This window comes from Phyllobates terribilis, unplaced genomic scaffold (genome assembly GCF_046119375.1).
Source record: "Phyllobates terribilis strain yellow unplaced genomic scaffold, ASM4611937v1 Scaffold_117__1_contigs__length_5270597, whole genome shotgun sequence".
Classification (NCBI taxonomy): domain Eukaryota; kingdom Metazoa; phylum Chordata; class Amphibia; order Anura; family Dendrobatidae; genus Phyllobates; species Phyllobates terribilis.
Window position 1 is genome coordinate 510,364 of NW_027362877.1, and position 17,975 is coordinate 528,338.

Consider the following 17,975-nt stretch of genomic DNA (forward strand, 5'->3'; position numbering starts at 1 on the left):
CTCATTTCTATCTTTCTAGATCTATAAAAAAAATGTTTTATTAGTTAGAAAATTAGCCTGAAATGTCAGAGAATGACCGTCTGTAAAAGCTGCTGTTATAAACGCGTTTGATACGGATGTCATACAGATGCGAGACAGGTGAGAGAAGTCGCATCGTACTCGCAAGACAATCATCCTACTGTTCAGGAAGATCCGACCAATTTTATTTCACCCGATGAGTGCGATCCCTTAAATGTGACATGTTAGTAACGGCTGATTGACGTCAAACTGGCCATAGATATAAGTATTGGGGAGCAGGACTGCAGACTTAAAATGCAAAAGGGGGAGAAAGGAGGAAACTTACAATTGGTTTTGTAAATTTTGTTTGAAAAATAAGAAATTGCTGATTAAACTTTTAACAAAAAAAATAAATCTGATGTGAAGTAGACATGTGGTAAATGTTAGTTATACCATACAAAATAGTTAATACATATCTGGTTAAAAGGCATAAAAATTAAAAGTCCAACATTTTTTTTGTAAAATTTTCGATATTTTCATAAATAAACGCAAAAAAAAAAGCCAAATCCTAAATTTACCACTAACATGAAGCACAATGTGTCACGAAAAAACAGTTTCAGAATCAGCGGGATCCGTTGAAGCTCCAGAGTTATTACCTCCATAAAGTGACAGAGGTCAGAACTGTAAAAAATTGGCCCGGTCAGGAAGGTGAAAACAGACGCGAGAGTGACGGGGTTAAAGGGATATTTGTCAGAAGAATATGTATTATGGAGCTTTTCTGTGGAGTCTGACCAGACAATCTCTCCTTGGCTCCTCGTGTGCATCAGTAAGCGCCCATGACCCCGGTGCCGGCTCTCTAGTTCTCCTTTCTACACATTGATAGGTACTAACCGCTGCGTACCGGGTGCTCCCCACAACACCGTCCTTCCGGGTTCTGTGACTTCATCCGTCAGCCGTACATGTGCCCTTTTTTCCTCCTTCAGAGACAAACGCAGAACTTTTCAGCATTTGCTGCCTATTTTAGTGTTTTTATGGAGGCGGATGTGGAGATTTATCTCTATTTAAAGAAGAATAAGAAAGCGGTAACTCGTCTTTTAATAGATCAGGTTCTCTCCTCTTAGTGATCCCAGAGGATCCTGTCCAGGAGGGAGGCCGTGTCCTCATGATGACATCATGAGCTCTCAAAAAACAATCACTGGTAAATGGTCACCGTCCTTCCCCCAATCTCCATAATGGTGAATTAGGAGAGAAGAAACCGATGGATAGAAATGTGGAGCTTGCTCCAGCTCCTCTGTGGTTCCATCCCTGGAGACGAAACTTGGAGAAGTTGTGTTTCTTAGTACGGCTCCTCCATCTGACTGACGAGGGTCTTCTCTGTCCCTCTCCTCAGGGTCCTCATCCTCCGAGTGCAGAGCATTAGGCTTTGGCCTCGCTGATTATCACTTCATACTTGAGGCCCACAATGTGCTGGGACCTCGGTACCGGTGGTGAGAACCACAACAATGTAATTTATTCCCTGATACATAAACATAGAATTACTGGTTCTGAGAGACGAGTCTCATATATAGACAGATACACGGCAGGTCATGTATTCAGTCTCTATGTCTCCACAGATGGATCCAGGAGGAGAAATCCACCAGAGAGATGTCCCCGTCCTCTGTATCCCCAGGACTGTCCAGAGGAGAATCACAACATCCCGGAGGATCATCAGGTAGATGACACTGAAGTCCCCACAACATCTGACCATGAAGTGATGGGACCTGAGCTCATCTTACATTTTTATTTTTAGGGTGAAGATCTGGTTGATATTAAGGTTGAGGTTATACAAGGAGCACAAGAGGCGATCGCAATATGGGCCGATCAGCAGGGTGAGGAGGGGAGACTGTCATGTCTGTTCTGTGGTCACCTACTACTACTCCCGTAATTTCATCATAACATGTGTGGTAGATCGCTCACACGGAGGTAGACACAGGTACACTGTTTCTTTAAAAACTTCTCGTTGGTTTATTAAGATGCAGCATAAACCAACACTGAGTCCATAAAAGAAATCACGGCCCTTTGGCCAAAAAGTTCTCGTTGGTTTATTAAAATGCAGCATAAACCAACACTGAGTCCATAAAAGAAATCACGGCCCTTTGGCCAAAACAGGAAAACAAAGCAAAATGTTGACACAAAAGCACAGTCTTTGTGATAGCAGGGATCAACCTGCTGAGAGTTCAGCAACTCCACATGGTTCAGGAAAAACAAACACAAGATCCTCTCTGGAGCTAGCTTCTCCAGACACTGAACACTGAATGCCTCAGTAGGACTTGTATTTAAATCAAAGACCACACTCTGAGATGGAGATATGGTGAATGACCTCCCACCCTTCACAATGATCATTCACAAAAAACACTCCCTTTTAACATGGAAGTTTAACCTCTTTAAGCAAGTAACATGTTGGAGCAAATTTCATGGTTTCAATTCACAGAAGCTAATAGCCTCCATGAAATATATCTTCCCTCTATCACTTTACCAGTGACTTTGCCACACATGACACAATCTATTCCGTTACTGTGTGTTTCCTACAGATGGATTCAGGAGGAGAAATCCACCAGAGAGATGTCCCCGTCCTCTGTATCCCCAGGACTGTCCAGAGGAGAATCACAATGTCCCGGAGAGTCATCAGGTAGACGGTGCTGAGCCCTGTACCGGATCTGTATATGGGGGGACATTTCTGATTGAGGTCATAGATGTCACAGATTTTGGTGGTTTCTTGTATTGTGCTGATTGTTACATCTGATATATCAGGAGGAAGATCCAACTAAGAATAAAGTGAAGGACGAGACAGAAGAAGAAGCGATGACGAGGAGGGATCAGCCGTGTGTGAGTGACGGGAAGGAGGAGATTCCGGTAGATGTTTCCACAGGTGTGTAATAATGACCGGCGTGTGATGATGATGATGACCGGTGTGTGATATCGTGTGGAGTCTCCGGTGCAGTGAAGCTTTATCCGCTGTCCTCATCACAGCAGAAGCGTCCGGTGATGGCGCGACTGCTCCTGTAGAGTCCGGCTGTGCACCGATGAATAACGGGGCCGCCTTCACACCTATTCTTTATGATTTAGGAATCACATATTAGTTTTCCTTTACCTTCTATAATATTCTTTCCATCCTTTACGTTCATATTTTTCTTCCACAAGTCCCTGCTGCCATATAAATGACTGAGCTTGTGCTCCAGGTGATGAATCTTCCCGTCCTATGGATCTCGGGGATGTAGCAGCCTCTGCCTGGTGCTGACGAGTGACGACACATGTCACATGTAGAGTCGTCCTACCTGTCGCCTCTGTTTGCCTCCCACTGCCTCCGACATTGAGGCCGGCGTTCTGGTCTCTCCTCATCCAGGCCGGCCGCCCGGTGGCATGAAGACCCCTATGGTAAGTCAGTAAGTGCCGTGCTATGGAGGTGTGGGTCAGACATACTGCTGTCGTCCCTCTGCCACTATGGAGGCCATCTTGGATGTAGGAGGACCAGAACACCGGTCTCAGTCGGAGGCAAGCGGAGGCCACCAGGTAGGTGACAGTACATGACAGATGTTTAGTCCTCTGTGCCGGGTGGAGAATTGCTTCACCATAAAAGGGATTAGGAGCTCGTATCTACAAACAGCTGCGATGGCCGCATCTAGAGTTGTCGTTATCTTACATCATGTCGGTTTTTGAGTTCTGGTTCAACCAACGTATAAACATGGAGACTAAATACTACCCAGAGGGGGCGCCCTTTACCATGCACGGATTATATCCCCTGTCAGCGTCTCATTTATGGTGAATCTTGTAATATGGAGAGATTCACTATATGGAGAATAGTATTGGGCCACACGCATTAATCACTGCATTCTGGCTTCTCCTTCAGGCCCTGTTGTCCCCCCGGTGTATAACATCCAGCCCTGTCCCACCCCCCAGTATATAACATGTGGCTCCTCGGTATGTATTGGTTACAATTTCAACTGCTGGGTATATAGATCCCGGGGGGCATACTCAGGGGGTGATATGTGCAGGACAGGCCAGATGTTATACAGGGGTTATATTCACAATAACCAGGGTGTACTTTATTATAAGAGCACATTGTGATTTTGGGAACGTCCCTTTAGAAGAATCTTCACTCTCGGTCTCTACAGACAAACAAGATGTCGTCTAGGAATCGTCCCCCCATCTGAGCCTCTAACGTGAATAAATAATTCTCTTTCCAACAGTAAAATACATAAATTACCAAAAGAAGGTGAGAAGACGTCCTCATCCAGGTTCCGAAAGTTTTAAGTTTTTTTTTTTTACCAATAAATTGGATGAAATTCTTTTTCCGACAAGAATTGTTACCAAAGAAAGAAACTGCTGCTCAGATTCCCGGCCGTTCCTCCGACATTTATGAATGACATGATAACCGGGTGTCACCGTTCTCCATACATGTGTCCCCACACTTCTCACACTCAGCGCTGATTGGACAATGTAGGGGAACAATGGTAACGCCCAGTTGTCAGTATTTCCTTACATTTATAGGGTGAATAGCAGAAGAACTGCGCAGCTTAGTGACCAGTAACATTATGACTCCGGAAATGAGAGGACGAGAAAGTAAAAAAATCAATAAAATAATGTATCTGTAAGGCCGATAATGGGGGAAATGATTTACAGATAAAATGACCAAACAACTTACAATCCTAGAATGTTCTGGTTGGAGGGGACCACCTCCAGGGTCCCCGTATCCAGCCCCCTGCTCAATGCAGGACTCACCATCTCAGACAGATGTCTGTCCGGCCTCTGTTGGATTGTTTCTTCCATTCTTGATGGTTTATTTCTCATTACTGACCTCGCTGTATGAGGAGCTTTTTTGTGGGGGATGAGTTGTATTTCTCATCTTGTTACTTTATCATCTTTATTCTGCTGTTATTTTTTAGAATTTTTCTCTCATGAGCTGCACAAGTTGAGTGATAAAACGACCGTCCACCCTGAGACTGAGAAGCGACTATACGGTTATCATATATAGACTCCCTTCCTTGTGTCCTCCATTTGCCTCCTGTAACGGTGAACCGATGGAGGAAACCTGGCAGTTCCTAATAATAAGGCGCTTACACACAGTCTCCATACAGCCGGTCCCAGAGGTTTCCCGGCTTCCATCTTTTCACCACTGTACAGTGATCTGGACTTACAGCACAGACACCGGGGCGGCTCCACATAGTAGTGCTGGCTGGTAGAGCGAGCTGGCAGAAGAAGGCCGACATGTAAGATCTGACCCAAAGATGGCAGGTACTAGACAATCAAGAAGCGGGACGAGGTCAGAATCAGGAAGCCGAGTAAGAATGGTCCTGTAGATAGAGGCCTAAGTCATCCCGGGGTATTATGGAAGCCAGACAAGGTTACCAGAGACAAACAGGAGCAATGAAAGCAGGTGCAGAATACATCTGTAACTGGTGACGCCCCGCAGACTGCTGGGAGATTACTAGGATGTGTCGCTGCCCCATAGGTCACAGCACAGGAAAGGCAGGGGAGGGTGGGGTAGACGTATTACTGCCCTCCCCATACCACTGCACTGGCCATCCTGGAAGCCGGGGGAAGGGACCACCGATCTGAGGGGGCAGCGGAGGGCAGAGGACCCCATAGGGGACTGTACAGGGAAATGTGTAGTGTTCAGTCCCGGGGTGGAGGGTCGCTGTAACTGCGGTAATACAACTGATCCAAGCCAATAACAATATATTTATTTCATTTTCTTTTAGGACTTTTCTACAATAAATACTTTGTTTCTTTTCAGACATTTTTGTGTTACCAAATCCTGGCGGCCATAAACCATAAGCGATGTATTGTTACATGGTGACAGTATTCCTCATTGTTCCCATATAATATACACAACGTCCTGATCAGTCTTTATTACACAAGAATAAGAGGAATAAACTTCATGAATTGTAAGAATAGACGAGATGGAAACAGGAAACTTTCTCCCCGGAGTCTCCACAGAAATCTGCGTATTTCTTCTTCCGTCTCAGGATTCTCGGTTCCGGGGTAAAATCTCTATTCAGTTAGGAAACATTGTTCCATCACTGAGATCGGAGGTGACGGCCGCTACTGATAAGATTCTGTGTAGGGGGAGGGGAGAGGAGGGCGGGGCTAGAGGCCGAGCTCCTCCCATCTACATGGACTCTGACCAGTAGTGACCGTCCTCTCCTATCTCAGTAATGGGACGCGTACACCCGGCGTCAGAGGCTCAATGCAGTGAGGAGGAGAAGCCGCGCGCATGCGGTAGGTTTGTCATGTTCTCAAGCCCCCAAAGCCGTGATGACATGCTAAGTGGGGCGACTACTCTGGGGTCACGAACGCCTCATCGACAAGTCAAAGGCCTCATTTACATATCATAAACTTTAGAAATACAATACTATTTCTAAAGATCTGTTTGTGTGTTTAATGTAATAGAGATGTTAGGCGGAGAGTTTATATCTGCAGACACAACTGCTGCGGGTTCTGGGGGCACAGGGAACGGACAGTTTCCCTTTAAACATCATTTTTAAGGACATATATTTAGTGTTTTGGGCAGGGGCGGATGTATCACATGTGCAGTAGGTTCAGCTGCATATAGACCAAGTAATGTAGGGAGGCTCCAGGGGGTAAGGAGGATCCGTGGTGTAGGGAGGCTCCAGGGGATAAGGAGGATCCGTGGTGTAGGGAGGCTCCAGGGGATAAGGAGGATCCGTGGTGTAGGGAGGCTCCAGGGGATAAGGAGGATCCATGGTGTAGGGAGGCTCCAGGGGATAAGGAGGATCCGTGGTGTAGGCAGGCTCCAGGGGATAAGGAGGCTCTGTGGTGTAGGGGGGCTCCAGGGGATAAGGAGGCTCTGTGGTGTAGGGAGGCTCCAGGGGATGAGGAGGATCCGTGGTGTAGGGAGGCTCCAGGGGATAAGGAGGATCCATGGTGTAGGGAGGCTCCAGGGGATAAGGAGGATCCGTGGTGTAGGGAGGCTCCAGGGGATAAGCAGGCTCTGTGGTGTAAGGAGGCTCCAGGGGATAAGCAGGCTCTGTGGTGTAGGGAGGCTCCAGGGGATAAGCAGGCTCTGTGGTGTAGGGAGGCTCCAGGGGATAAGGAGGATCCGTGGTGTAGGGAGGCTCCAGGGGATAAGGAGGATCCGTGGTGTAGGGAGGCTCCAGGGGATAAGGAGGATCCATGGTGTAGGGAGGCTCCAGGGGATAAGGAGGATCCGTGGTGTAGGGAGGCTCCAGGGGATAAGGAGGATCCGTGGTGTAGGGAGGCTCCAGGGGATAAGGAGGATGCGTGGTGTAGGGAGGCTCCAGGGGATAAGGAGGATCCATGGTGTAGGGAGGCTCCAGGGGATGATGAGGATCCGTGGTGTAGGGAGGCTCCAGGGGATAAGGAGGATCCATGGTGTAGGGAGGCTCCAGGGGATAAGGAGGATCCGTGGTGTAGGGAGGCTCCAGGGGGTGATGAGGATCCGTGGTGTAGGGAGGCTCCAGGGGATAAGGAGGATCCGTGGTGTAGGGAGGCTCCAGGGGATAAGGAGGATCCGTGGTGTAGGGAGACTCCAGGGGATAAGGAGGATCCGTGGTGTAGGGAGGCTCTAGGGGATAAGTAGGCTCTGTGGTGTAGGGAGGCTCCAGGGGATAAGCAGGCTCTGTGGTGTAGGGAGGCTCCGGGGGATGAGGAGGATCCGTGGTGTATGGAGGCTCCAGGGGGTAAGGAGGATCCATGGTGTAGGGAGTCTCCAGGGGATAAGGAGGATCCGTGGTGTAGGGAGGCTCCAGGGGATAAGGAGGATCCGTGGTGTAGGGAGGCTCCAGGGGATAAGGAGGATCCGTGGTGTAGGGAGGCTCCAGGGGATGATGAGGATCCGTGGTGTAGGGGCTCCAGGTGGTAAGGAGGATCCGTGGTGTAGGGAGGCTCCAGGGGATAAGAGGCTCCGTGGTGTAGGGTGGTTAATGGAATAAGGAGGCTCCAGAGGAGACATGGAGGCCCATTTGCACTACAGGTTGCTCACATACTGGAATTGTTCCGCTTTCTACCACTGTAGATTTTTCTTCTCAGACATTGGAAGAAGGACTCCCCTGGGTCCGGTAATTAGGATTTAACCCTGTAATATGACTTCGGTGCTATTTCATTCTTATAAGGGTTCGTATCATGTCCTTAGTAGGGTTGAGCGATTATGTTCTGTCCAAGTATGCTTGGGCCAAGCTCCGAGTATTTACAGCTGCTCGGTGATAAGGTTAGATCGCTCCCGGGTGCATGATTTGCAACTGTTTGACAGTTTTATTACATGTGAGGAATGTGTAAGAAATAGACATTTCTCCCATGTAATAAAGCTGTCAAACAGTCGCAAATCATGCACACGGGAGGGATTCAACCATATCACCGAGCAGCTATAAATACTCGGTGCTCGGCCCGAGCATAATCGGCGAAAGGGTTGATAGAACATACTCGCTCAACACTAGTCCTTAGGCATACTGTGGACATGATTACGGCGACCACCTTTATGAGGCCCACCTTTATGATTAGTCGATCTCATTTGCATGCGGTAATGTAAGATTAAAATCAATTTTTAATTGTGTGGACACTTTTCTACACTAAGAGCATGATGGGAAGCTTGAGAGAGTGAAATGGCACTGGTGGTACATTAAGGGGGTAAATCCTGATGACAGGTTCCCTTTAAGAACTGTCTATTTGCCGTCTAATCTCTGCCACCCCTGACTTGTGCCAATATCACCAGATTATAAGTGTTATTCACTTTACCTCTCATTGTGTTAATGTTATGACATGTAGTTGTCCTCCTTATTACCGGTACTTTCACTGACGAGGGTCTTCATTGTGAGATCCAGAAAATAAATGTGTAAATCTCTTTGGATATGATTTTTTTAACAACACAAATCTATCTTTCATTCTTATAGGAAATCCTTGTGAGAATAAAGGTTTATCACTAAATTGTAAAAAAGAAGATATCAGGAAGCACTCTAATGGAGAAAACCTCATCACCCTTCCTGCACCTCCTGGACTTCACAGCACTTCACTTTCTTATAATCCTCCTGATCATGAGGAATCATCTCCTGAGCAATCTCACATTATTACCAAAAGTCCAGGTGACACAGTGGATACAAGATTTCAGTGTGACAAGCAACTTACTAAAAGCTCAGCTCAGACACAAAGAAAACACAAAGGAGAAAAGCCATACTCCTGTTCAGAATGTGGGAAATGCTTTACATATAAAACAAAACTTGTTATACATCAGAGAAGTCACACAGGAGAGAAGCCATTTTCATGTTCGGAATGTGGGAAGGCCTTCACAAGTAAATTAAGTCTTGTGTTGCACAAGAGAAGTCACACTGGGAAGAAGCCGTATTCATGTTCAGAATGTGGGAAATGCTTTACAGATAAATCAAGATTCATTATACATCAGAGAATTCACACAGGAGAAAAACCATTTTCATGTTCAGTATGTGGGAAATGCTTTAATGATAAAAGGACTCTTATTAGACATCAGAAAACTCACACAGGAGAGAAGCCATATTCATGTTCAGAATGTGGGAAATGCTTTGGATATAAAGGGAGTCTTATTAGACATCAGACATTTCACACAGGAGAGAAGCCGTATTCATGTTCAGAATGTGGGAAATGCTTTCCAGCTAAATCAAGATTTATTATACATCAGAGAATTCACACAGGAGAGAAGCCATTTTCATGTTCAGAATGTGGGAAATGCTTTACAGATAAATCAAAATGTGTTAGACATGAGAGAATTCACACAGGAGAAAAGCCATTTTCATGTTCAGAATGTGGGAAATGCTTTACAGATAAATCAAAATGTGTTACACATGAGAGAATTCACATGGGAGAAAAGCCATTTTCATGTTCGGAATGTGGGAAGTCCTTCACAGATAAAGGGAGTCTTATTACACATCAGAGAATTCACACAGGTGAGAAGCCATATTCATGTTCAGAATGTGGGAAGTCCTTCACAGATAAAGGGAGTCTTATAAAACATCAGAGAATTCACACAGGAGAGAAGCCGTATTCATGTTCAGAATGTGGAAAATGCTTTACAGAGAAATCAAAATGTGTTAGACATGAGAGAATTCACACAGGAATAAAGCCATTTTCATGTTTGGAATGTGGGAAGGCCTTCACAAGTAAAAAAAGTCTTGTGATGCACGAGAGAAGTCACACTGGGGAGAAGCCGTATTCATGTTCACTATGTGGGAAATCTTTTGTAAATAAATCGTATCTTGTTAGACATGAGGGAAGTCATACAGGAAAGAAACTGTAATCATGTACACTGTGTGTTTTAAAATTTTTTATAAAATTGCTCAGAATAATGAGTACACTTCCTTTGATAAATAAGATTGTCATTAATATCTCACTGAATACCAGAACAATTTCTAAAATTTTCCTTTCCCCCATGACCAGTGCCACACGAGAGAGGGAATTCACCCAATAAGGACAGGAAGCGTACTGAATAAGAGGGCTGCACCTCTACCCCGCATCATTTTTGTTTCCTGTCCATGAGGGAACCTGAAGCTGAAGAATCAGGAGAGGAAAGTTAAAGGAGAAACTTACCCAGGCCTTGCCTGGAAGAAAGGCTCCTCGTATATAGTGATGGTGTCGGGTCCTGGAAGCGCCACCGCTGGTCACTTGAGGGCTCATGTAGATGCGAGCGCCGAAGTCCTTTTGGATGCCTGCTGGCCCCAACAAAGTCCCAGGCTTGCGCATGTGCAGGACGCCCTGGGATTGGTGCGCCCTGATGAAGAGCATGCCAGAGACTTCTGACCTGAAGTGTTGGATTTCACTTCCAGGGGGTCTGGAGAAGGCATGCACAAGGGGGTGGGGGAGTTGCTGTGGCTGGTCCCTCTTTTAAAATCACGCCTGACTGCTAAAAGAGTGGGTTTGCTCTGGATCTCCTTCCCCACGTGATATGGAGGAACGTCAGTGCCAGGATCAGAGTTCACGCAGCAATGGCAGTCTCATGAGTTGCAGAAGTGACAGTACAACCAACCACGAATAATGGTGTGATTTGATCCAGCCTCTGAATCTGGTACCCTTATTAAACTCCAGAATGCTGACTGATCTTTGTGAAATTTCACCATGGTAATTAAGTCCCTTTTTCTTGTCTCTAATTACTAGGAATGGCTTAAGAAATGTGGCACAAAAGAATAAGGAGTGAACCCTTTGTAGGGATAAGTTACCTGACTTGTGGCAGAAAAGACTGTGCAGATTGTATACAGAAAACCGCATGTGAAGAATCCACTAACTTCATGGATTTGAGATCCGTGATCAGGGTACAAGTTAAGGATTCCCTTGAGACCCTTATTCATAAAAAAAGGAATAGAAAGGGAAGGAAAGGGTCCAAAAAATTATCACCTGATTTAGATGAATCTATAAAGTCAGAAGGTGAATGTGGATTGGATTCTTGTTCCTTTTCATTCTTTAATGGCGATACAGGGGGTAGGCCATGCTTTCCTATAAAAGTCGCAGATAGGTTGATTAAGGCTGTGAGAGCTACCATGGGCATCTCAGATCCTAAGACCCCCAAATCCATACAAGAGTTCATGTTTTGTGGATTAGAGCAAAAAAAAGAGGCGCATATTTCTAATTAATGAAAAGATTCAGGCTCTCATTAAGAGGAAAAAATGAAGAGAAAGGGTTCACTACCATCATCTTCTAAGAGAAGATGCCAAAACAAGACTCGTGGAATAAGATCCCAAAGATAGACGTAGCAGTGGCCAATTCATCCAGAAAATCTACCTTGCCTTTTGAGGATGTGGGTATTCTGAAAGACCATCTGGATAGAAAAGCAGATGGTTACTTAAGACACACCTGGGAGTCCTCGGTGGGTGCCCTGAAGCCAGCGGTCTCTACGACCTGTACAGCCAGATCTATGATTATCTGGTTGCAACAACTAGAAGGTCAACCGAAGGATAATGTCCCAAGGGAAAAGATCCTGGCTGATGCAGGGAGCAGCAGCTTTTATTGCAGATGCCTCAACAGACTCAGTGAGGCTGGCAGCCAGGTTAGCGGGCCTCTTTATTGCCACTCGTAGGGCGCTATGGGTAAAAAGTTGGCCTGGGGATGTCCAGTCAAAGACCAAACTGTGTTCAATCCCATGTGATGGGGGCTTTCTTTTTGGTCAAGTTCTGGATGACATCTTGGACAAAGCTGGAGATAAAAAGAAAGGATTCCCAAGTTTGTCTATCCCAGAATACATGAGTTCCTTTTGGAATAGAAGATACAGCCGGAAAATACCTCCTAGGGAATCAGGGAAAATAGGAAGTCAGAAGACTAAAAAAAAGGTTTCATGTTTGGGGGGTCGCCTTCAGGGGGAAGGAAGTCTTCCCAGTGATGTCATTCCCCCGGAAGGAGGAATGCTTTCCCTCTTCCTCCATGCGTACGAATAAAATTCATCCCATGTCTGGATTCTAGGGATAGTGGAAGCAGACCTAAAATTGGAATTCCAGACTATCCTTCCACCCCTGCGAACCTTCATGGTGACACGATCTCTGAAGGTCTTCCAAGCAATAGTTAGTCCTGGAGGCAGAGTTTTTGGTCCTCTTGGAGGTACCCATAGAAGAATAAGGAAAGGGATTATATTCCCCCCCTTTCTTGATAAAGAATCTGGATGGCACTTTCAGAACTATAGCTGACTGTGACGCGGGTGCCACGTGATGCCGACGCTGCGGGCCGCCCCGCCTATCATGACGCGGTATGCATCATCAAAGGTCCTCAAACCTATCGATCAGACTATGGACATCCGGTTTTTTACACACGTGGTGATTGGCGTGGGCACATTTAAAAGGGATCACATTGACACTGACACATACTCCCTGACGAAGGTTCGCCGAAACGCGCGTTGGGGTGGATGTACACCACCCGGCCGTTGGTACGCTCCTGGCTTCCTGTATCCAAGGTAGCTATATATTTTATCTTCATACGGAATCATGACTTATAAACTACCCTAGATGGATGGGAATATTAGAGCAGTGTTATGGATTGGAGCATATTTATTTAATCATCGATAATATTGTCGGGCCATAAGGGCTGGCTGTGTGATATGTCTGTTCTCTTTTCTGTACATGGTCATTGGTGTTTACTACTCCTTATGTAATCTAATTGGCTTTTAGCTAAGATATATTCAATAGAGATTTATATATTTTTTACATCTAAGTAATGTTTATGGGCTTTATGTCGCTATTTTTTCCTTGGTCATTTTTCTCAGTTGTTTTTGCGATGCCCTCTCGTTAATCGTCCATGAGTCTCCCCATTGTGGTGCTGTATTAGCTGCGTGATTATGCGGACTCTTCTGTGGTATGTCTTAATGAGAAAAGATGCATACTACCATGTTTCAATCCATGCAGAAGCTGAAAAATTCCTGAGAGTGGCCTTATCCATAAACTAGAGAATCAGACATTTTCAGTTCAGGGCCCCGGCCTTTTGGTCTGTCCATGGCTCCGAGAGTATTTACAAAGATCATAGTGGAGATGACAGCGAATCTTTGTGAACAGCACACCCTAATAATTCCATACTTAGACTATTTCCTGACGGTAGGCAGATCACTAGAACCCTGCATACAGGGATGGTGGATCGGCACTCCGTTAGCGTGGTGCACGTGGAGTAGAATATGCAGAAAGGAAGTAATTCCCGGCACTCACGTATTCAGTGAATAATTGCTCACTAGATCGCTCACTCAGCTGCACATGGAGGTAGACACAGGTACGCTTTCTTTAAATCTCTTGTTGGTTTATTAGAATGTGGCATAAACCAACATTGAGTCAATGAAAATAAAACAGCCCTTTGGGCAAAACGGGAAAACAAAAAAATAAATTGGTCACGCAAAACACAGTCCTTGTGTTAGCAGGGGTCCATCTGCTCAGAGTCTAGCTACTCCACAAGGTTCAGGTCAGCTCAACACAAACATGTCTGGAGTTTGCCTCCCCAGACTTACTGAACAAGTAATGCCTCAGCAGACCTTGTATTTAGACCCCAGACCGCACCTTCAGGTGGAGATATGGAGAACAACCTCCCGCCCGCTCTATGGTTGTTCTTATAAAGACATACATTTTACAAGTGGTGACTTAACCCTTCTCAGCAAATAACATGCTGAAGGAAACTTAACGGCTTTATTTCACTAAAGCTAATGGCCTCAGGAAAACATATCTCCCCTCCAGCACTTTACCAGTGACTTTGTCACATCTTTTATTTCATTGCCAATTCCAGTGGACATTTCAGCCCGTCCCAGGCTTTTTTCAGCAATGCAGTCATCATACAATCACTAGTTTATAAAGGATTACACCTCAGAAGTGACATCAGATGTAAAACAAAAAAACGCCTACCCGATATAATTCTTTATGCATGAATCCCGTATAACATAATTTATTTTTCATTTTATGTATTTTTTGAATTATTATATTATTCACGGCTACGTAGACGTTATTACATTAAATATAATTAATCAAAGCTATATTGATGAATCATATGCTATACAGAAAGTTTATTCCTTAGAACATTATAGTGTATCAAATCTATTCTATTAGTTATTTTTAAATTAATCCTCTATTAGATTTATTTCTATTCAATTTACTAATATGAAGTTGAAACATGATTATCTCATTATATTATTATTATTATTATTATTATATCATACGTAAATTATCTTATGAAAATAACTTCCACTTGGACTGTGTCGAGTATCATCATTGAAATTACATCAAGTAGGGATTCATCAATATTTAATCAGCGCAACAATGTTGTCTAAAACAAAGAAATACCGTATTTTTCGGACTATAAGACGCACCTAGGTTTTAGAGGAAGAAAATAGAAAAAAAAATGTAAGCAAAAAATGTGGTCATGATGCCCTGTTAAGGGGGAGGGGGTCGGCTGCTGACACTGTTATAGGGGTAATGTCCCCCAATTCTGTTAATATTCCCCATCTTGGTCTGTATGGCCCCCTCCTTCCTGTTATACGTGGCCCTCATCACCATCCGGATATGCATGGCACCCCTCAACCCCATCCTGATATGCGTGGCACCCCTCATCCCCATCCTGGTCTGCATGGCACCCCAATCCCCCATCTTTGTATGCATGGCACCCCAATCTCCTATCCTGGTATGCATGGCACCCCTTGATCCCCATCCTGATATGCTAGGCATCCCTCATCCTGGTAGGCATGGCACCCCTCATCCTGTTATGCATGGTCCCCCTCATCTTGGTATGCATGGCACCCCTCATCCTTCTTCCTGGTATGCATGACACCCCTCATCCTGGTATGTGTAGCATCGGCGTCTCTGCTCCCTGCCAGGCAGAGACGCCGTCCCTCTCACCGCCGCGCTCCCTGCCCGGCGTCCTCCAGCGCTCCTCTTCCTGCTTCTGCCGGCGTGCGCAGCTTCCCGGGCACTGTGCTTAGGGCGCGCGCGCTCCCCCCCTCTTAAAGGGGCCGCGAGCGCCGCCCTAAGGAGTCCCCGGCCAATTGCCGGAGGTCCTCCCATATATAAAGCACCTCCTCCAAAATGGAGGTGCCCGAGCAATAATTGATGCACAGTGTACTTACCTCTACTTCAGCCCTCAGGTCCCGCTGCTAGCCTGACTACTAGTCCTGCCCGCCAGCCCGACTATCAGTCCAGTCCGCCAGCCTGACTACTCTCCAGCCCGACAGTCTGTCTTCCGTCCAGTCCGCCAGTCTGTCTATGGGCTTTGCCCACCTGCTTACCTGGAAGCACCTGCCTGTTACCTGTCAGCCTACCTGGAGGCTCCTGCCCGTCACTTGCCGTGACCACCTGTCTGCCTACCTGGAGGCTCCTGCCCGTCACTTGCCATGACCACCTGACAGCCTACCTAGAGGCTTCTGCCTGTCACTTGCCGTGACCACCTGACAGCCTACCTAGAGGCTCCTGCCTGTCACTTGCCGTGACCACCTGACAGCCTACCTGGAGGCTCCCGCCTGTCGCCTGCTGTCTCTGCCACTTCATCTACCCGGATCTCTCATCAGCCTGCCTGCTGTGCCCATCTGCAGTATCGGTCGGTCTCAGCCATCTGACGCGTTGGAGTCACCTGCTCTCTTACAAGGTCGTCCCCAGAGTAGCACCTGGTCCCTCTGCTCGGTCCCTCCCTGGTCACGGAGTCGTTAGCCGCCGTACGACCTTGGTCGGTCCGAGTTGATACTTAGTTACGCCCCTCTGGGTCCCTCCTTGTTCCGCAGCACAGAGGTTCCACCATCCGGATCCGTAACAGTATGCATGGCACCCCTCATCCTGGTATGCATGGCACCCCCTGATCCCCATCACGCTGCACACACAAAAATAAACAATTATAATCACCTCCTCTCTCCTCCAGCGCTACGTCCCACTCTGCTGTCGACACTCACTATGAAAGGTGCACATGGCGTCCCTGCCATGCGCCCTCACAGTGTGAGATGCTGTTCTGGAATAGTTACTGCTCCCTGCGCCAGAACTGTGTGTGTGTGGAGCAGTGACCATTAACTCACACGGTACCTGCAGTACAGCTCCTGCTGCGGACGGCGGTCTTTGTGCCCACTATTAAAGACCATGAATATTCACTACAACCCATGGGAGTGGATTTTGGTGAATATTCATGGTCTTTAATAGCGGGAACACAAACCGGACAGAGGCAGCAGGAGCCGCACTGCGGCTACAGTGTGCGCTTTTGAGGAAAATTAATATTCATTGTTCTCCACGCCCATGGGCGTGCGGAGCAGTGAATATTCATTTTCTTTAGCAGCGGGCACAGTGTAGGCTGCAGCAGGCGGCTCCTGCCTCCTGTGCCCCGCCGCCGCTCCCCCCACACCCCTCACCACCCACAGCCATAGGTATATAGTACGGGGCACAGTTCGGACTATAAGACACCCCCACTTTCCTCCAAAATTTTGGAGGAAAAAAGTGCGTCTTATAGTCCGAAAAAATACGGTATATTTTTTAATCACAAACAAATTTAAGGTAAAAATAAAAGATAAAATTTCATATATTGCGACTCATTTCATAACCTTTATTAATACATTCGGGGATAACGTTTTTACATTATGTATCCAATACGCCTCACTTCGGAGGAGCATTGTCTTTATATTACCACCCCTCCTAGGAATTCTAGGAATTATCACCTGTTCCAGCTCTTGGTATTTTAATTGTGCGATAATATGTGTGTTTTTTTTTCCTGAAAATGTGCTGGAAGAGGTAATGGCAATACCAATAAAGGTAATATCTCCGCACCTTATTGTGGATTTGTGCTTATTAATCTTTGTACCAACTGATTGTGTGGTTTCTCCACTATAAGCTAAACCACAGGGACATTTTATCATATAAATCACGTTATTGGAGAGGTAAGTAAAAAAAAACTTTTCTTTTTCGTGGTTTTCCGGTTTGAGAGTCATAAAAAAAAAAAATTCTCCTTTAGCAACATTATTACATTGGAAACATCCCAAACATGGATATGTACCGTTTTTTCCTACTAGAAATAAAGGTTTGTTTAGATTCTCTCTTTTCACTACCTAGGTCCGCACGCACTAATTTATCTTTAATATTAGTCAACTTTTTGTTACAAATCAATGGGAGATTCTCAAACTGTGATATCTGAGGATACGCATGATGTCAGATATGCCGATGTTTTTTAACAATATGATCAACTTTTAAATTGATTGGATGATATTCCCTGACAAAAGGTATCCTGTGTGATAATGCACTTCTAGATCTTTCATTAGACAGAGAATCCTCTTTAACTTTCTCTAACAGGTGGCGTGGATAACCTCTCGCCATAAAATCATGTCGCATTTCAGTACGTCTCTGTTCACAAAGAGATGGTTTGGACACAATTCTGCATATCCTTTGTAACTGTGATTTAGGGATAGCCCTCTTAAGAGAATAAGAGTGCGCACTTTCAAAGTATAAAACACTATTTTTGTCTGTATTTTTTTTCTATATAAATCTGTATCCAGACTATTATAATTTTTAATAATTGATGTATCTAAA

The 17,975-nt window shown here is 45.6% G+C and overlaps 1 protein-coding gene across 1 annotated transcript; it reads left to right on the forward strand.

Annotated features, from left to right (window-relative positions):
- The first annotated feature begins 5,936 nt into the window (after window positions 1-5,936).
- On the forward strand, window positions 5,937-10,361 carry LOC141201496 (uncharacterized). The gene is made up of 2 exons (XM_073663503.1): window positions 5,937-6,018; window positions 8,904-10,361. Exons 1-2 carry the CDS (start codon window positions 5,937-5,939, stop codon window positions 10,274-10,276), a joined length of 1,455 nt encoding a protein of 484 aa, XP_073519604.1. The 3' UTR covers window positions 10,277-10,361.
- Window positions 10,362-17,975: the final 7,614 nt, after the last annotated feature.